We start from the raw sequence: 20,368 nt of genomic DNA, 5'->3' as shown, positions 1-20,368 counted from the left end.
GACCGGGCGGGGAGGAGGAGGAGGAGGAGGAGCGGGAGCCGCTGCCATGGTGCTGCCGCTCGCTCGCCGCGCTTTCCTGGCGGGCCGCCGGCGGCTGCCCCGTCCCGCCGCCTCTCCCCGCGGTGAGCGCCGCCTGTCCCCGCTTTCCCTCCCAGCCCTTGCGGGGCCGCCCCACTGAGCCCTCCTTTCCCCTTCTCTCCCCACAGCTCCGGCGGCGGCGGCGCGCCTCTCCTCGGGCGCGGAGGGCGAGGCGGCGGCGGCCGGCGGGCCCGGGGCGATGCTGCGGCACCTGACGCGCAAGCTGCGGGCCAGCGGGCCGGTCACGGTGGCCGAGTACATGCGGGAGGTGCTCACCAACCCCGGGCAGGTGCGGCGGGGCCGGGCCGGGCAGGGGGGGCCGTGCCTCGGCCTACGCTCACCGCGGCCCCTGGGCCGCTTCCCCCTCGCAGGGTTACTACACGCGGCGCGGCGGCGTCGGCGAGAGCGGGGACTTCATCACCTCGCCCGAAATAAGCCAGGTGTTCGGAGAGGTAACGCTGCTCCTCGCGTCCTTAGTTACTTGTTGTACTTTAACCACGCGGGCCTGGCTGGAATCCTGGTGGACAACAAGCCATCCATGAGCCAGCAGTGAGCCCTTGTGGCCAAGAAGGCCAATGGAATCCTGGGGTGCATTAGGAAGGGCACTGCCAGCAGGTCAAGGGAGCTGATCCTGCCCCTCTGCCCAGCCCTGGTGAGGCACATCTGCAGTGCTGAGTCCAGTCCTGGCTCCTCAGGACAGGAGAGACATGGAGCCCCCGGAGTGGCTCCGGTGAGGGTAACAAAGATGATTGAGGCTCTGGAGCATCTCTCTAATGAGGAAAGGCTGAGGGAGCTGGGCCTGTTCAGCCTGGAGAAGAGGCCCTGAGAGGGGACCTCATCAATGTCTGTGAGCATCTGAAGGGAGGTGCCAGCAGGATGGAGCCAGGCTCTGCTCCGTGGTGCCAAGCAATAGCACAGGAGGCAATGGGCAGGAACTGATGCACAGGAAGCTCCACCTGAACATGAGGAAGAACTTTACTGTGCACTGGCTCTCAGATTGCCCAGAGAGGTTGTGGAGTTTCCTTCACTGGAGACATTCAGGAACCATCAGCACACAATCCTGTGCCATGTGCTCTAGGATGACTTACTTGAACAGGTCCAGGTGGCCCAATGTGGTCTCTTCCAGTTTCCATTCCAACTGATTTCCAAGCCAGTGTTCAGATACCTTATCAATGTCAAAATACTGGAGTAGCAATGATAAGGTTCAAGTTACTTCCCAAGAGAAAAATTGGTTTTGAGGGAGGAAAGGGGGTTTTGTTTTTCTGAAAGTCCTTTGTCTGAAACACCATCTGTGCTTAGTAACACTTTACTGTAATACAGAACTTGCTTATAAATAAAAAGAGTTATGGTGCTTTTCCAGTGTGAAAACTCTCCTCAAAAATTATCTCCAGAGTTTGATCTGGCTCACTCCGGTGTGATCTGGTTTCACTCTGGTCTCATTTCCAGAAGTGAAGATTGGCTAAATCCTGTTCTCAGTGATGCTTTGGTAAATGCATTGTCAGGAAGAACATTTGTCCAAAGGTACATGGGCAGTGCATTTAGGTGAAAGTTCTTGCTCCAGCCAGAACAGACTCCTCACATTTACTGATGGAGAGTTTCTTCTGCTGGGCTGACAGCAATCAACAACCAATGTTAATACTCAAAGGCATAATTCTTCTTAACTTTGAAATACTGAGACAGAATGTTGCCATGTTATTTAAGTTATGGGACAAAAGGCAGGCATGATTTTCCCCAAGTGCTGAAGTTGTTACTGTAACCCTGTGTGCTGTTTCTCACTGGCAGCTAATAGGAGTATGGTACATCAGTGAATGGATGGCCATGGGCAAACCGAGCACCCTGCAGCTGGTGGAGCTGGGCCCAGGGCGGGGCACCCTCACCGAGGACATCCTGCGGGTAGGTGAGAACATTCCTGTTCTCTGCTTCTGCCTGTATTCCACAGCTACAGTCAAATCTGAAGGGAGGATGTTTTGCTGCCAGGGTTTACCCTTCCCTGGTAGCCAGATCACCTGAGTCAGGGTGGCAGCTCAGGCTCTGATTAGAATGGAGGAGTTTCTGGGCCCAGGGCTCTCAGGGGGAAGGAGACTGGGGCCAGCGTGTGCACACTGCACAGACACATCTGTGACCTTCCAAACACCACTGGATAGAACGGCAGGGCAGGAATACTCCACTGTAAATTATTTCTGTGTAGGGAAACATTATCCAAACTGAGAACCATCTAGGAAGTTGTTGCTGTGTGCAATTGAGATGGAGACCTTAGTGTAAGGAACAGAACAGGGGAGTACAATAACAGAGAATGAAACTGTGTTAATTCCTTTGGGCATTTCAGGGCCATATTTCTTTTTGAGTTAATGCTTTGTGTTCAGCCATGCCTGCATGGCTGTCTTAATTAAAATGCTGCAGATTCATAAACAGATTGCTAATGGGACTTAGCATGACATAAGAACTTTTATTCTATTTACCTATGTTAATAAAAATAGTGAAATGTGGGATATCAAACACTTCTTCAAGGTGGAAGGGAAACTGAACCATTTCTTTTCTAATGGTAGACCTTCTACAGGTCTTAGAGGAGCTCCTACTAGTCTTCCAAATTAGCTTTTCTTGTTGTTATCCTTTATTAAGATTTATGCAGAAACTCACACTTCCTACTGGAGGAGCAAAATGCAGTCTCTCTCACTGAGATTGTTAGTGAAAGCCAACGAAAACCTTCACCTTGAATAGTTAATAGTGAATAGTAAATAGTGAGAAGGAAGGTTAATACTTACCTTTGATGTACACAGCACAAGACTGCACCTAATAGAATTCATCTGCCTTTATAGGTCTTCAAGCAGCTCTCCTCTGTCCTTAGTAAATGTGATGTCTCTGTTCACCTGGTAGAAGTGAGCCCTAAACTCAGTGAGATCCAAGCAGTGCTGCTGACAGGAGGGAAGGTGCAGCCAAGCCCCGAGGATGAGTCTGCTTACATGAAAGGCATTAGCAAGACTGGAATTCCCATTTTTTGGTACAGAGACATTCAAGATGTGCCACCAGGTGAGGAGCTTGAGTGCCTCGTTAAAGTGATGGTGCCCTTCCTTCACTGACAGCTTTTGATAGCAGAGGGCATCTCTGCTAGCCTTCACACTGGACAGAAAAGTAGTTGTATACATATTTGTTCTTACTTGAGTCTGAGACACGATCTTGGTTCATTTTCATCACTGCTGCCTGTTCTGTCTACCTTCATTTGGGCATAGCTACCCAATTTCCTATATTCTGACTTTCTTTTCATGGCGGGGGAAAAGAAACCTCACTTTACTGGCTTTGCCTGAATCTTCTTTCACAAGATAGTGATCTGAAATTCATGGATTGGCAGCTAGAGCTAGCTGTAAAAATGGTATCTTTATTGTGTGCAAGCTGGAAATAATTATAATTTTTTTCACAACCACATTAACTAGCTTAATTCATTAAAAACCATAAAAATATTTTAAACTGGAAGCTGTTAAGTGTTAATAATTTAATGCGTTCTTTTTTTACCTTCCCATAGGTTACAGCTTTTATCTAGCACATGAGTTCTTTGATGCCCTGCCAATACACAAGTTTCAGGTATAGCAAGATTTTTTAATTGTGACCATCTGCTTAAACACTTTTTCTCTTTGAGGAAGAGCAGAATTAAGGTGCCAAACAAGTCACATGCCCTGTCTCTGGTGATGAAATAATTCTAACTGAGTTGGACAGATAAGGCTTAATTCAGCTGAAAACTGAATTATTAAATTCAGTAAAATTAGTTATTATTTTTGAATGGAAAAACTTGAGGAAAGCTAAGGATTTCTCTCTGCTGAGATAACTCTCAAAGTTTCAGGTTTTTTTATTCCTTATGCTACATTAACGCAGCTTTTAATTTCCACATGATTTTCTGTAATACTGCTAACAAAAGACTCAAGGGCTTTCACTTGAACAGTAATGAGAGTAGCAAAATAGAGGCTAGATACAATTCAGAAGTAGGTAATTTATGATAGTCACCAGTAGAATGAAATCTTTTATTTTGATAAGTTAAATGTTGCACTGTCAATAGAAGAGGCAGTGTGTTTCTTCAGAGCATCATTCATTCCTTTTAAGTGTAATTAAACCTGTATTGTTGGCTCTGCACATGAGACTCCACCACAAGCTTTTTCTAAGGCAGTTACTGGAATTAAATAAGAATGAGTAATAGTTGTTAGCAATGTGTTGTTCCTAAAACCTTTGTGGAAAGGCTTGACCTATTATTTCAATGAAATGAGCAAGATACTGTGGTACTGTTGAGTGTAACCTGAGTGCTTTGGGCTCGTTGAACAGCGAACGGAGAAGGGCTGGCGTGAGGTGTTGGTTGATATTGACCCACAAGTTCCTGACCAGCTGCGGTTTGTCCTGTCACCATCCAGGACCCCTGCAACACAAAACTTCATTCAGGTGAGGTTATGCCTCCCAGAGCTCATCCTTACACCTTTATTGACTCTTCCAAGTACATTTAGTGCTTCTCAGTTACTCTGACAGCAAGAAGAGGGCTCTCAGTCTATAAATGAATAGAGCTTAAAATTTCCACCAGCATTTAGTTTTGTATGCTGTGAAACTGCAGCACAAAAATTACCACATGTATGAAACCTCACAAAATAGGAGCTTGAACACAGAAAATGCCTCAGAGAGCAAACTGAGGCAGCAAGGGACAGGCAGAGTTCTCCACTGTGTGTGTGGCATCACCATCTCAAGAGTGGCCCTGCCCCAACCAGGCTCTCAGCCTGCTGCAGGGTACTCAGGGCAGCTGCCTGGCCTTTAATGGAGAGTGGCTGTGGTTTCTTCCTGAAGTGCACTGGATACTCAAAGCCACAAAATTTAGTACTGGAGATTAAACAGAGCTACAGAGTCTCACACAAGAAGGCCTCTCAGAAGGGTGTGCACAGGTGAAGCACTATTTTCCTTAAGTACCACAGTAAGGAAGTTTCACCTGATACAGATATTCTTGGTAGAAAAATTTGCATTTCACTACAGGTTATTGAAGAGAGTACTGAAATCCAGCACTCAGAAAATACTAAATGAGAATGAGTGATAGTATAAACTAGCTCAAGCCAGTGTAGGTAGCCTAGAATGCACCTCCTGTACCTGCGTGTCCTTGCAGAGCAACAGCCCCAAGACACCAGGTGTGAGGGACACTTGCCTTGTGCTTGTCTGCTAATACAGGTGTTCTGGTCTTTGAACTGTGCACTAGCCAGAAGAAACAAGAGACCACGTGGAAGTGTGTCCTGAGGCTGGTGTCATTGTGCAGAGGCTGGCCTCTCGGATAGAGAAGGATGGTGGGGCCGCTCTGGTCGCAGATTACGGCCACGATGGAACCAAAACTGACACGTTCCGGGTAAGGCATTTGCCTACAGCAATAAGCCAAAAGATTCTGTTATCTTTGATCATTAGGTTCTTGTAAGATAAACTTCCTAGTGGGCATAATAGCAAAAACTGCATAGAACTGAGTCATTCCTGTTTAATCAGTACCTAGAAGGGTTTCTATCAGATGGAAAGGCTAATCTGAGCTCTTGCTACATTTATCTCTAATTTTCCCTGTGCAATTTGCTATTGTCACCACTCAAAGGCACAGCTTAATTTTGCTGTCTCCAGCTATGATGGTTGGACTACAGCTGGGTGTAATCTTCCAATTTCATTTTCAGGGTTTCCGGAATCACCAACTTCACGATGTGCTGAGTGCTCCAGGTACAGCAGACCTGACAGCAGATGTTGATTTCAGCTACCTTCGAAAGATGGCCCAGGGAAAAACAGCTACGTTAGGCCCTATAAAACAGAGGGAGTTTTTAAAGAACATGGGCATTGACCTCCGACTGCAGGTACAAGAGTGTTCTGAGCTGCAGAGCTCTCCCAGTCCACAGGCAATACTCTTAAGCAGCACAAGAGCTCTAGTAAAAATCTTTGGTTTTAAAATGAAGTTGTTCAAATTAGCATGTAGGTATGAGATCAGAATGTTGTTTCTGCTAGATGTAAGTTACTCCAGATCCCTGAAAGTAAACTGATTATATTATATTTAGGAGCACTTAACGCAAAACTTGCATCAGTGTATGGGCTGTGGGTCACCACCAGTGATCTCACCAGTTCTACCAACCATCACAGCACTGTTAAGTGAAAAGGATGCAAGAAGGGATTGCAGGTATGCAGCAATTTATAGGAATGCAGGAGGGGCTCTAACCTGCTTTTTTTTTTCCAGGTGCTCTTGCAGAATTCAGGTGACACAGCAACTCGTGAGCAGTTACTTCACAGCTATGACATGCTGATGAATCCCGAGAAGATGGGGGACTGTTTTAATTTCTTTGCCCTGCTGCCTCACCACAGACTTGTACATCCTGACAAGAAAGATAAGCCAGAATCAAAGTCTCCCCTACCACCTGTTGCTGGATTTAATGAACTGTTACTAAAGTAATTTCAAATACTATCACAAAATACATGATGGCTGTTTCAGAATAAGCGTGGTGCAGCCCACCAAACCTCTGGACTGACCTACTCAAAGCAGTACGAGTGGAAATAAAAGACTGCACACACAGAAACAAGAACACAGAGAATGAACAGTGGTTTGGGGGTCTTATGAAAGAACAGAGTGAAATGTTTGCTAGTGGAATCAAAACTTGTCAGTAATAAAGATGCACTAAGGATACTCTAAATGTATTCAAGCTTTGGTACTTGAATAAAATCAAGATGCCTTGATGTCTCTGAAGATATTTTTATAAAGAGAATAGTGACAGGATGCATGTAAAAGGAGTTCCTACTGGCTGAATTTCCACAGCAGGACATATTTAATAAAACTACAAACAAGAAAATATAGAACCATTTACTCCTAAGAACATTTGATAGGAGAGAAAATTCATGTAAATAAAAAGAACAAGTCTGATAGGGAAATAAATTTTATTTTCAAGCTTACCAGAGGATATTTACAAACAATGGGGTGTATAAAAATATAAAAGTACTTGACAGTGTCATTTTGAGGCTATAAATTTTACATGAGCTTTTTTCTAGCATCACCATAGCACTATTGCTTGAATGAATGCAACTTAATTCATCTAGGGGTAAGGGTATTAAACACTGTAACCTACTGCTGTCAAAATCTGCAGTAAAGGTAGAAAAAAGGGAATAAAAAACTCAGCTATTTTTACTACTCTAGGAATTTTACTCATGATGTAAGCCTGATTTTTTTGGTTTCCTGACTACTACCTGCTTGTGGCTTCTCTTGTCTGGCTCCATAAGTCTGCATATGATCAGGCAATCTCCTCCAAAGGCCAACAGCATTATTTTTATTTTAATACAACCTGAAGAATAAATAGTTCATATAATATTTTGAAGCAGAGCAGACTTCATGGGGAGAGACAAAAGCCAGCCCTTCTACTTCATTATTGTCCCCTCCTTCCTCTGTTGCTGTTGTGCTTTTTCAAGTGACTGAGCTGCTTTATTTCCTCCCTTACAACAACACAAACAACAAACCCACAGGTAACCTGAAGTAACAGCTCAAGTAAAAAATCTGAAGTTTAAAACCAAACGGTATCTACATATTAGTTAGGATGGAATATAGCAATGGCTTCACTGAAATTTGGTCACTTGAGCACTGCAAGCTTTTCAACAGCACTGCTTTCCTTGCCAAGAGCAGGCAAATACCAAACTACCAATGTCAGTGGTGACTGCTCTGCTTGCAGATGAAAAGCAGTGCCTCTGTGAACAACAGTCCTGAAACCCTCTCTAAACAGGGTTAAGAATCCAGAGCTCAGCCTTTGCCAACACAGACACCTACAAAATGCAGTGGCACATAGATAAAGGGCAATGGGAAAGAAAGAGTGAGTTACAGACCCAGACCTGCCTGTGGGCACATCCTTCTGCAGCTGCCACTGACCACTGCCAGGTCACTGCTACTGCAAGCAGCTGCCAGCTCTGAGCTAACCATGTAACACTTTAGGTACATCTAACAACTTAGAAATCTGCTCTCCTGTTTCCTTACCTGAATAAAAACAGTAGAAAAAAATACTTATCTACACACAAACAAAAAAAGAAATATCTTTGTAGGAGAGAGGAGATACCCCAAAGCCTCTCACTGCCTTTGCAGTTCAAGCCTGTATCAGTATTTTAGAAATATTTCCAACTAAGCTCCAGTTAAGCAGCTTGGCACATCAGGGATGCATGCAGCCATCCAGCACCCTCCAGGAGCACAACACTGTTACCCACAAAAAAAAAAAGATTTCACCCTTTTAATTTTTTAAAATAAGACCAAAAAACCTCTTCCATTTGCACTTAGCATTACAGCCTCAAACTTCTTTGAAATACCATTAATTTGATCTGTCCAAGGGAATCATTCCAAAGAATACTGCTGCTTCCCCTCTGCTGTGCCACAAGTCCAATTAGTGGTTGGGAATCCTTCAGTTGAGGCATGTGCACAGAAAAAACTGAGTTAGGAGTTGCTTTTGGCCTCTTCATTCAGCTCAAACAGTTCTGAGCACAGTACAGAGGATGGGAGGGGCTGCAGGTTAAGGTGGGAAGGCAAAGTCCTTTCTCCTACAATCCAGCTGCCCTGGCAGAAGCAACAGCTGATGTGCTATCCACTGTTACTTCTAGGTTTTGAGCAGAGTTAACATAAGATGCTAGCAGGCTACAAACTACTCCTGATCTAAGTCCGGGGAACCTTAAAATATTAGAAAAATATTAGAAGAATTTAAAAATCTTATTACTCAAAATGACAGAAGAAAGCTGCATGTATTTTTCCCTATTTTTCCACATCCTTCTGCTAGAAGCTGGTCTTCCAGAGTGAAAGGATATGCTACATCAAGTCTTGTGTGCTCTCTGCATTATTTGTGTAGTTTTAAGGCAAAATGCCTTTGGTGTGTATCAATGATGTGCCAGCCTTGCACAGCAGCACACTGTTGTGGCTTATTGCTTTTTTTAACAGACAAAATAAAAGCCTAGCACAGCTTTGGTTGTTGTCTTTTTAGAATGTCAGCCAGCATTTCAAGAGGAATGTAAGAAGTTATGGCCTTATCTTTTTTTTTTTTTTTGGTTGCTTTCTGTAAAAAGTTCAATTTGGGCCAAGACACACATATTTAACTGTCTAAACAGCAGCAAATTATTCCTTCATGTATGAAGCTGTATTCAACTAAACCACCATGTTTTGCTTTAGCCAAGGTATTCTGTACTGATTTCTTTATGGAGTCTCTTCACCATCCACAGTCTGAGAAACGGGAGATGTATCTAAGTAACAGAAAACAGTCCTCTATGGCCTAGTAAATAGGGATTAGAAAACTATTACAAAACTCTTACTGCGTAGGCTATTAAAAATCAAAAACCCTCAAAAAACACAAACCATTCAGTCTGTACACACTACACCTCTGTAATGGCTTTGTAGTCACCCAGCTGGGTGAAATGCTACCCAACAGGGCTCTGTATCCCACTGTTCAGTAACTACTCCGAGTTAAAGTCAGGGATGGAGAAAAGTTTGCAGACAGCAGTCTATTCCCATGGCAATGGAGGATCCTCTGGGGCTTCACACACCAAACTATGTGTACGGCATTTGGAAAGAGCAATAGCTGTTCCACTTTCTGCCTGGAGCATCCTTCTTTGCTGCAATTTAGCACAATAAACAAATCAAGGGTCTTCTTCCATGTCATCTGGATTGGGAGCCATAATGAAGTGCTGGGGGTACTCGAGGTTGTGCTCGTAAGCGTGTTCTTTCCAGCGTGCATCGTCGCTCTCATGGGTAATGTAGCGCTCTCCAATGCGGGTTTCAAATTCTCTGAGGTCAAGCCAGGTCTGATAATCCTAAGGAGTAAAAGAGATTTAAGGAAGCAGTTTTAAGAAACAGCAGCACTACATTCCCACAGATAAGTTCTGCAGTTTGTGTCCATTTTTAGTGTAAATAGCCACAAGATACAACCAACAAGATCTGTTTAAAAAAAATAAAAAAGCCCCAACATTATCCACAAAGAATAGTTCAGAATTAAATAGGCTAGTATCTGAGGTTGTCAAAGCAGCAGATAAAGTCCATTCCAAACAAATCTTTTCTAAAGGGACTACAAGTTATGGCACACACCAGGCTGTGTGTCCACTTCAGCACTGAACAAATAATGTTTGCCTCCATGCTGACACCACAGAGCTTCATGCACTCATCACTGCCCACAGTCAGGGGGAAGCCAGGAGAATAAACCCATGCTGTTGTCAGACAGAAAGGAAAAGGTGGGAGAAACAGTAAGACAAATTTCCCTTGAAGAAAGAAGGCATTCATAGATGGTCAGAACCCTGGAGCACATCAAATGTAAAGCTAAAACCAGAAATGTTCAAGCATTCATGAATGCTTGTTAACAGAATGTGACACGTGCGGTTTTCATAAGCCTCTGAAGGATTTCAGCCAAAAAAATTATTCACCCATTATAAACATAGAGAAAAAGGCAGATGGGCTTACCTGTAACCATGGGTGACTGAGGGATTTGTCAACGCTGAAACGTTTTCTCATCTTCACTTGAAGTAAATTGTTTATTAAATCAATGGCTGGCAAAGAAGAAGAAAAATTATATTGTTAAAACACAAATCACCTCTACCATCATTCACATGCTGCAGTAGAAATTATTTATGTGTGAGTGTATCCTATACTGAATTCCTTTGTATTTAATCAAGCTCTTGAGTTGTTTATGTTAAATGTGGCTACAAAATAAGTATGGGGTAAGTTCCCCCTACTTTTGATGGAAACACTAAAAGCTTTACTATATTATTTGTTAATCTTTTTCCTTACTGCTTTTAGTGATTTTCAGATATGCTTAAGAAGCTTGAGCATAATCCTGTGTTCCACAATAATAGAGGTACGTCCACTATTGTATACTTTTGTATAGGTCCTTCCACATCTGCCCGTGTATTAATCATGTATTAACCAAACATGGTAACAACACATAACCAAAGCTGGCACTGGAGAGCTCTAGAGAACAGCTTTGTAAACTTCTAGGTTGACACTTAAATTTGTACTTCCTAATGTACAAGCTAAAATTCCAGATTCAACTTTGAACCATTTCTGTGATTATAGCTCAGATAAAATATACCAGCATTCAGCAAATACCCACACATGAATTAACTTTCCTCTGGGACTTTTGGGAAGTGTCAGATTACTCATCCCATTCATCATGCATGAAATTTGTATATCTTGCTAAATCTCCTCTCTCCCCTGCCCTGAAAATTATCTAAAGCACTGTATTCCACAATTTATCTTTCACAAATATATTTATCTCATATTTATCTACTTTGGCATAGTCTACTAAACTCAAGCTATCAATAATTTTCACACTCCTTTCTCAATGAACCTTGAAGTTTAAGCATTTGAAAGCATTACCCACATACACAAACATTCTAACAGAGAAAATTACTTTATTTACCTTCACTAGAAATTTCCTTCCAAGGATTTGGTGGGTACATAAATGCTGCATTTTGAATCTGATCATTGATATCCTCATCTTCATTAAAGGGGAATGTGCCACTGAGGCTGACGTAGACGATCACCCCCACTGACCACATGTCCAGGGAGCGGTTGTAGCCCTTGCTCCGGAGCACTTCGGGGGCCAGGTACGCGGGAGTGCCCACCACAGAGCGCCGGAAGGACTTCTCACCAATGATGCGCGCAAAGCCAAAGTCACACAGCTTCACCTGCAGCAGCAGCACATTTCAGACTCAGAAATCCCTGCCTCACTTCACACCCTTTCTGCCATCCCTTAAACATTGTATGCATGCAAACAGAACAAAACCCCATGGAAACCAGTCCATTAAGTTTTTAGGTTGCTGGGTTTGCAGCACACAGATCAGCCGCGCTTCGGATCAAGAGCTGAACTGGCTCTGCACAGACTCAGGTCTGAGGCAGTTTGTGTATTACACGGCCACAAGTGTGCAAATAAGGATGAAGTACCTTGATTCCAAATCCAGCTCATTTTCAGAAGTGAATCCTCACTCTCAAAAGGCACAGAACCAAAGTTAAAAACACACATGAATCCCAGCCAAATCACATTCCTCTAAATCATATTCCCGAAGTTTTGGCTACACAGAAATCAAACAATGAGTTTTAGCTCAAACTCAGAGCCAGCAAGCTCTTGACAGAGCATCCCAGTAAAATACATTAACACCTGGCACGTGCAACGATGCTCAAATCCTCATGATTCTACAACAGTTGCTCAACTTGAACACAGCAGGAACTTATGGAGATAAAACAATCCAGACCAAGTTCAACATGTAACCCCAAGTCAGTAAGCCCTCCTCAGAGTATAAGAGCAATGCACTAAAGGCACTTAGTGAGACAAGGGGAAAAAAAAAAAAAAGAGATGACTACAATACATGCAGTTCAAGTAATTCTAGAAGTCAGCTGAAAATCCCACAAGAGGTTGCTTTTTAAGCAGCAGTGCCAATACTGCTTTAAAAAAACCCCAATGAATAGTAACGAGAAGTATTGTTTAATCTTCACTCACTTGAGGGAATGGTTCTGCTGATGCTAGTAGTACATTTTCTGGTTTTAAATCACAGTGCACAATATTCTTGAAGTGTAAATTCCTCAAAGCAACAAGTATCTACAAAACAAATGAACGCTTTCAGAATATATTCAAGCAGGTCAGAAGTGTCAAAAGACACACAGACTAACCAATACAGCAATTTCTAGCAACAGAGTCCTCAAGAACTAACCCATATATACTGTGCAAGGACTGTTTTTCCAGCTTACCAATACTTGAAAACAAGGGGGTTTATTTTCCCCAAGCCTTTCCCCCCCCGTTCTGTTTTTTTGAATGCTTACTCTTTTGACATTAATTTTTAGATGTCCATAATGTTATGTCTTGGGAAAGAAGGGCAAAAAATTAACATAAGAAACATTCAAAGTTCTTTTCTTGTTTATTCAGCTTTCTTTAGATGTGTAGCTCTCTCTGCTCTCTTCTGAATAACAATACAGAAAACCCCTTCTCCAAATTCTCATCTTATAATTACAAAACCCAAATCTAGCCTTTCCCCTCAAAGCAGAGGAACTGATGCTCACCTGAGTGACCATGAATTTAGTTATTCGTTCTGGAAGTCGACTTTTCTCACTGGAAAGAATCATCTCTAGCATATCCCCATGCAGCTTTTCCATCACAACAAAGACTCGTTCTGGGGTTTCAAACATACATTCCAGGTTCACAATCCCAGGGTGGTGCAAATTCTAAAACAAAGCAGCATAGGTACATTACTAAAATAAAACAGTATGAAATAGCCTGAATTACACAGAAATGCTGACCACAAATAAAAAAAAAAAAAACAAACAGTTAAAGAGATGCAGGTGAAAATAATACCTGAGGAAAGAAACGAGCTTGAAATAAGTGTCAAAATGAAACATGCCAGCTACTAAGGATAACTTGTTTAATACAACTTAGCTCAAATGATTAATTTTACAGTTGATGCATGTTCTGTATTCAAGTTATTGAGTATAAGAATAATACTCAAAGATTGAGGAGCCAGCAGTGGAGAACAGGAGGGAGTCAACATGGAGCCAAAGTTCATGGCTTTAGTGGGACACCCTACAGTGGGGTAGATATCACCCCCAAGTTATCAACTCCACCAAGTACTCAAGAGTTCCTGCTTTTATAAGATTCTCTCTTCCAAAAGTACTCAGAAATCACAGATGTAAATTTAACAATCAATTCAGAAAACTTAGACACAATACAAAATCTCATTAATGGTCTATTTAAGACAAAACTCCAACACGATTCCGAAACACTTATACCTGGAGAATGGCTACTTCATTACGAAGCTGACTTTCCTGTTTAGTTGGAAACCTCATCTTGTCAATGACTTTGATAGCCACATCTCTTCCAGTCTTCCTATGTTTTCCTAAACAGAAAGTCAGTGTCAGCCACCAAGAGGTAGAAGCAATTTATAGCCATTAAATATTACAGCAGAAATTCCTTTTAGGGGAAACCAGTATATTCTGTCAGGTGTACAATATTACCATATTTATATTTAGAATTGCAAATGGCATATGAGTAAAAGAAGTGATCAACCTCCACAGGAATTCTGTAGTTTAAACTTAAACCAGTTACCACTCTGCTGTCAGGTACACATACACTGACATTAGCTGTATTGGGTGGAGCTTTTGCTTGTGCAAGGGACTTGCACATGAGCAAGTAATAACTGCTCCACAGAATATTGCCTCTCCTGCACAATCAACAACAATTCAAGGCCAAAGTGAAAACAGATCTACACACCCACTGTAGTGGTTTCATACTTTCATGGGCTCCACGTGGACAGGAAATTACACACCTAATACTCTTTGGGAAACATGAGAGCAACTAGGTACCCCAAAGAACAGCAACACATTTAACACCCGAGGCAGTCTGCTGTGATCAAAAAGCTCTAAAAGGTTGTGGTAAGAAAGAAAATGTGGTAAGAAAAACACCACTCTGACAGCACCACATATTATTCCTTGCTGCAACCTGCATCAGCTCCATGAGAAGCATTCTGCAATACACAGTGAGGCTGTTTCCAGGGCTAAGTGAGGAGCTGTTCACGCTTGCCCAGCTTCTTCACAGCTGCACAACTGGTTCCTTTCAGTCACATCAGAGAGCTAATGGGATCACACACTGCAAGGCCTTGGCAATCTGAGGCATTTAGTACTAAACTATGACAGAACAGTAAGTCTGCACCAAAGAAAAGTGTCGCTGTCCACTCAGTGAAGGGTTTGGAAGCCATTTTAGGAGAAGGGGTGACACACACAGCTACAGTGCAAGTGGCACAGAAGGTTCTACCAGCACTGCTGTGGGGAGCCCAGCCACACCTCAGCAGCCAGCCAGCCTCTCCTGCTGCCCCCTGGTCAGCACTGGGGCCAGGGCTTAGGCAGGGCACAGGAACTGCTCCACAGCTGCTCTCTCTGCCAAGGCAGATGTTAAACTACTGCACCTGCCTTTAACATCATCATGAATAAAGGGCTTAACTCCACCAGATAAAGGAAATTATATTGAAATGTAGCACAAATACAACCAATTACAAACTAGATGCAAAACACAGAAGGCAAATGCTAGATTGCTGAAGAATGTAAAGCAAACCAATCCATCTAACAAAACACCTAACTATATAAGCTGGACTACAGCTAAAACCTGCCCATAAAGAGTAACAGACAAGCAGCTTGAAAATTCCTTTTGTTAAACAAAACACAGCCAGCCAGTTTTCAGTGCAAGTTTTACATCAGCAAGAAAATGTCAAGAGTAGTTTTTTCTGTCTCCCTTTTTTCAGATCTTTCAAACTAATTAAAGTTTGAAAGGAAAAGCAGAGGGAAACTGTTCTCACTGATACAGGGAGTTGGATATCTATATCCTATAACTTTTGATTTGCAATTTTGAAAACGTTTGTCAAGAATAGGGGACACAAAAATGCAACAAAAAATAAAAACCCAATCCAAACCCCACAACAATGAAAGCAACCTAATTTTTCCATTAATTGTTACCATTATTTCAGTATGACTACACAGGTGCAGATAAGCCAACATCCAAAGTTACCAGGTCTAGCCTCTCCAAACACCAACAACAATTAAGCAGTGTGTAGAGCCAGAAAAACCATAGTCTTTTATACTGTCCTCTCATACTCTTTCAGCTTGTGATTTTATATTAAGAAGTAAGCATATCTGATATATTTTAAGCCTTTATTCAGTTAAAAAAAAAAAATCAAGGAAAGTTTTTTGTAAGTGTTTACTACACTTATAAGCAATTGTAAGTATTGAATCATGCAAAACATCAAGCTGAGATTTATCTACAAGGCAATTTAGGAAAAATGAAACCCAGTCATTAAAATAACTGTCTGCATTTGTTAATTTCTATTCATAAGAGAGGGAGGATATTTTGATTCACACTATGCTTTAAGAAATGCAGAGGGGGCAAAAAACCTGATCTCTTTCAAGAGTGATGTAAAACCAGACCAAACTGTATTTCCACCAAGCAGTTTAGAAGTAATAAAGTAGCTAACTACACAATTGGCAAACAGAAAAATCAAAGCCACAACACTTCCTGATTAGAAAGAAAATGTGACAGAAGCAGAAAGATTACCACTTGTAAATCATTACTTATGACTTTTTCCAGATTTATGGTCTGTGGTTTTCTCAACACTTGAGATATAACACGAGATTGAAAAAAAAAAAAAAAAAAAAAAGAGATAGAAACAGAGTTCATATGCATTTCTAGTATTTCTCTTTTTTGTGATGACATATTAAAAACAAGTTATATGCTGCAACAGAAGGTTTTAAAAACTAGGTAAACTAGGTGATAATACTAGACTTGAAACCTAGGGCTAACATGCTTGGCAAAGAATACCTCTTTCTACTTTGCCCTGCTGACAGAAATTTGTTTGCATCAAGTATGTCAATAACATGTTTGCATCCATATTGTCAAACCATAAACTATGTGTTTTTCTAATTGCTTTTGGCCACATCTCTCAGGTGTAAATCAAAACAGGTATAACTGACAGCAAATATAAGACTTCTAATACTGTAAAGCACAGTGTTAGAATTTGCAATTTGAAAAAATCATAAAACATGGTCAAATTGGATTGCTTTGTACTTTACTGTGGCCAAAATAAAAATGCATATTCTAAACTGATTAGGATGCCAATGCAAAACTGTAAATGCAAGAATTTATTTGTAAGAAATACTGTACATAGAATTGCAGAACCACGCAGCAAAGTAATCCAAACACAACTTTTAACATGATTAACTTCACCTAGACATTCTAGATACAGCTAAGTAAGTATGAAAAGGATAATATTATCAAGCAGACATTCTACCTTAATAAATGCTAATGGAACATAATGCAATTTACCTCCATATACAATACCAAACTGACCAGAACCCAGCACTTCATCAGCAAATATTTGGTACACAGAGCTGATATCCTAAGGCATGAAAAAAAAGAAATCACAAATATCAGGAGTCATTAAAATGTTCAGGACCACATTAGGTATTACTGGCTAGGCTGTAATTATATCTGGCATTAATCAAAATCTGTAAAAGGTACCATCATTACACTGAGGTGCGAGAAAACACAACAAACTTCTCCTGAAGAGGATCCACTGAGCTGCACCAAAAGCAGGGACACACATTCATAAAAACTAACAGCCGTGGCAGGTGAGTAGGTAACTTCCTGCACAAACATGGACTTCTTTACCTAAGTGCTCTGGTGCTGCTTTCTCATCCAGACACTGCTACTACCAATTACTCTGTAATACTCAGTCAATAAACATCACTGTAATACAATGCACATGACTCACCACATTCTCCTGGACCTGGCAATTTGAAACAGAGATGCTTAGAGACAATTCTTCTGCAATAAAAAAGATAAAGCCAAGTTAGTAAATAAAAAGGGCAGACTTTTTCTAAAAAGAGTGGAAAAATGAGAATCAACCAAAAACCCTTTACTGACTTCTAAACCAGAATCGGTGAAATGATTTTTAGTTGCAGAAACTTCATACTCTGGAACTCATTAGATAAATAACCCTGGAAGTTTTGTTGGGACTATTTGTCTTTTTTTGTCCTATTCCTGATTACAAAAACAGTAGAGCAATACAAGTGTGTACACAATAGACAGCTGGAGAACCAAAAGCAATAGTAATTGTATCATAGTTCATTAAGTGAATAACGATTTCTGGTAACAATAAAGAAAAATACAGGCAAGAGGAGCAGGTAGATCCCTCATAGTCAGATGAATGTGGCTTCTCATCTTCTGTGGCACCAAGATATACAGAATTAATGCATAAGAAAATGAAACAAATCAAAGAAATCAAGTAACAGAATAACTGATAATTAAAAAGGCAATAAAGCTCATAAGATTAAAAAAAATAAAATCTTTGTTTTATCGATAAACTACAGAAGCAAATCAATCATTGGAACATAAGGGCACATTCAGGAAGATTATCTAATTTCCAAGTAAATGTATCAGATAAAAAATTCTTCAGTCTGCAGCAGACATTGATGTCAATTTTTCATTACAATAACACTGATGCACAGGCAAGAAGAGATATGCCAAGGAAGGCAGGAAATACCCTTCTCTTTTGAATTCCAAGGTCAAAGTAAAGCATCTCAGAGTAGCAGACATCTACCACTTGGAGTCTGTTTCTCTGAAGGCATTCCAGACCCAACTGGATGTGTTCATGTGTAACCTGGACCCTGACTTGTCAGTGGGGTTGGACTGGATGATCTCCAGAGGTCCTTCCAACCCTAACAATTCTGTGATATTATGTTAACTTAAAGAACAAAAAGAAGTAATTCATCTACAATGTAGCTAGAAAACACACTATAAACTTACTAGCACTTTGAAAAGAGCCTTTATCATCCTAAAGAGAATTTAGAGAAAAAAGATGTCTGATTTTTGCCACCTCTGCTTCATCTCAAAGAAGAAATTTACAGAGAGAAGACAGGAAAAATTACTAATTGTCAAAGACATACTGAAGTCCGCATCTGAAATATGAACTCTGAGTCTTGCAGATGCCTACTGATTACTGACTAAAACCAAGTCAGTACTGAAGTAACTGTACAGAACACAAGGGAAAACAATAAAGAAGTCAGACAAAAAATTCCTAAGGTGAACAAAAACTGCTTCAAGGTAACTAGCAAATAAAGATACAGTTTTGAAAGTGTTTAACAGAACACACTGAACCCTTCTCCACAGATGGCTACAGAATACGAAATAACTCTGAGGTAAAGAGTGAGTTCTTCCTTCCATTTTTCTAGTGTCTGAAATGTGCAAGAATAAGGGCTAAGAAGCAGTCACTTCTAAAGAAATTAGTAATGCCACAATTCCATACAACTTCTGCAGCAGGTAGATTCTCTGTACAGTAGGCAGGTTTCTTTCTCATTTTAGCTCAGAATCACTCCACAAAGAAACAGCCAACCCCAAACATCAGGTAAAAAGGATGGTGGTTACAAAGGATTCTTTGCCATGGGTGATACTGGAAGAATATCCTCATTTCTAACTACCTCTGGCCACAGTGGGGTATATAAGAATTAGATGATACTTTGCGGACTCTTTGACACTACAAATTCCCTGCTGCTGCAAGTATTTCAAGCACTAGCAATGTCTCCCTCCTACTTTTGGTCTTTTCATTTAAAGGCATGTATTTGAGACTTTTCTAAAATTAAAATCTAAGGGCCCTTGAGATACAGTTCATGATTCACAAAGTGTAGGAAGAAGAGGGATGAAGAGACATTTTGTGGCCTTCTGAGAGTTCAAAAACCAACCTGAGTTGCCTAAAAATATGGAAATACCACTCCTTGACTCACTACAGTTTCTTATACTCCTAAAATACTAAACATATTAAAATACTTCCTCTCAGTATCTACCACTGCAGTTCTATTCCCTACCAATGTCAATGGAATGTTATTATTTATACCTGAAAAACAATTTGTTTTGGAAAAATCAAGTGTCTTGCAAGTCTGTCAGCAACAGTAACCCTTAGATGCTAGACAGCAAGACAATTTTTGTGTATCTACATAGAGATATATACGTACATATATATATGAAACCAAAAATTCCACATCAAAAATGGCATTTTATGTGTGTACAAAGCCAGGTATGAGGTAGCATCTCCCAGGTATGTTTCTTCACTGTAATTACATACCAAAGCCAGTACTGGCATTTCAAATTTTACTATTTTAGACCATTGCTGCATTTGCAGGAAGTGCCATTACCTCAGACTAGCATTTACATGCTCTTAACTGCTGCTGATGCAGAGTAGCCAGATATCAGAAACAGAGAAACTGATCTCAGAATCTACTGCAAAAGAAAATTTTTCTACAAGGAGATTAAAGAGTAGATGGAATTTGGAATGAAACTGAAAAGTAAAAGCATAAATCTCAGTACAGAATGAGAATGAATGTTGTTGCAAGGAACAAGGAGATGTCTTAAAAGCAAGAAAACAATACATAAGTTTAGTGGAGCCTCGATAATGAATATAATCCTATGCCAGATGAAAAAAAGGAGGGAAGGTGCATAAAAAGAAGAACAGGGTACTTTTTATAACTACCCACAGCTTCAAAAAAGTTTTTTACATCACTGATGGTATTAATATAGCAACACTAACTCCTTTCTTCTCCTTAGCTACTGACATCTCATAGAATTTTAAAAATATAAACATATATAGGTACTAACATCAAAAAAACCAAATTTGTTTCTTTCAAAGTGTATGCATGTAATCTGAATATATTTATTTAGTTATGTATGTTAGAAATATGTAATCTGTACTCCCTTTTTACATCTGCATTTGTTATTAGTGGTCCCACAATAAAACT

At 40.8% G+C, this 20,368-nt stretch overlaps 2 protein-coding genes across 4 annotated transcripts in view; one reads left to right on the top strand and one right to left on the bottom strand.

The window, feature by feature from the left end:
- The first annotated feature begins 12 nt into the window (after window positions 1-12).
- Window positions 13-6,971, top strand: NDUFAF7 (NADH:ubiquinone oxidoreductase complex assembly factor 7). 2 transcript variants are annotated; one of them, XM_059467713.1, is made up of 10 exons: window positions 13-122; window positions 207-367; window positions 450-530; window positions 1,861-1,971; window positions 2,895-3,105; window positions 3,596-3,654; window positions 4,384-4,497; window positions 5,291-5,434; window positions 5,742-5,915; window positions 6,290-6,971. In XM_059467713.1, exons 1-10 carry the CDS (start codon window positions 47-49, stop codon window positions 6,500-6,502), a joined length of 1,344 nt encoding a protein of 447 aa, XP_059323696.1. In that variant the 5' UTR covers window positions 13-46; the 3' UTR covers window positions 6,503-6,971. The 2 variants fall into 2 exon arrangements, with proteins under 2 accessions (XP_059323696.1, XP_059323697.1); XM_059467714.1 differs by lacking the exon at window positions 450-530 and having other exon boundaries at window positions 6,290-6,798.
- The window catches only part of PRKD3 (protein kinase D3), a 43,958-nt gene continuing 30,554 nt past the window's right edge, over window positions 6,965-20,368 (bottom strand). For both annotated transcript variants that reach the window (XM_059467711.1, XM_059467712.1), the window contains exons 12-19: window positions 17,353-17,405; window positions 16,905-16,977; window positions 13,826-13,932; window positions 13,103-13,264; window positions 12,546-12,644; window positions 11,469-11,736; window positions 10,511-10,596; window positions 6,965-9,870 (exon numbers count right to left, since the gene is read on the bottom strand). In XM_059467711.1, the coding sequence (XP_059323694.1) occupies window positions 9,697-9,870; window positions 10,511-10,596; window positions 11,469-11,736; window positions 12,546-12,644; window positions 13,103-13,264; window positions 13,826-13,932; window positions 16,905-16,977; window positions 17,353-17,405 (1,022 nt within the window). In that variant the 3' untranslated portion in view covers window positions 6,965-9,696. The remainder of the gene's footprint in view (window positions 9,871-10,510; window positions 10,597-11,468; window positions 11,737-12,545; window positions 12,645-13,102; window positions 13,265-13,825; window positions 13,933-16,904; window positions 16,978-17,352; window positions 17,406-20,368) is intronic.

This window comes from Ammospiza nelsoni, chromosome 3, assembly GCF_027579445.1.
Source record: "Ammospiza nelsoni isolate bAmmNel1 chromosome 3, bAmmNel1.pri, whole genome shotgun sequence".
Lineage (NCBI taxonomy): Eukaryota > Metazoa > Chordata > Aves > Passeriformes > Passerellidae > Ammospiza > Ammospiza nelsoni.
This window is presented reverse-complemented; position numbering and strand designations above follow the sequence as displayed.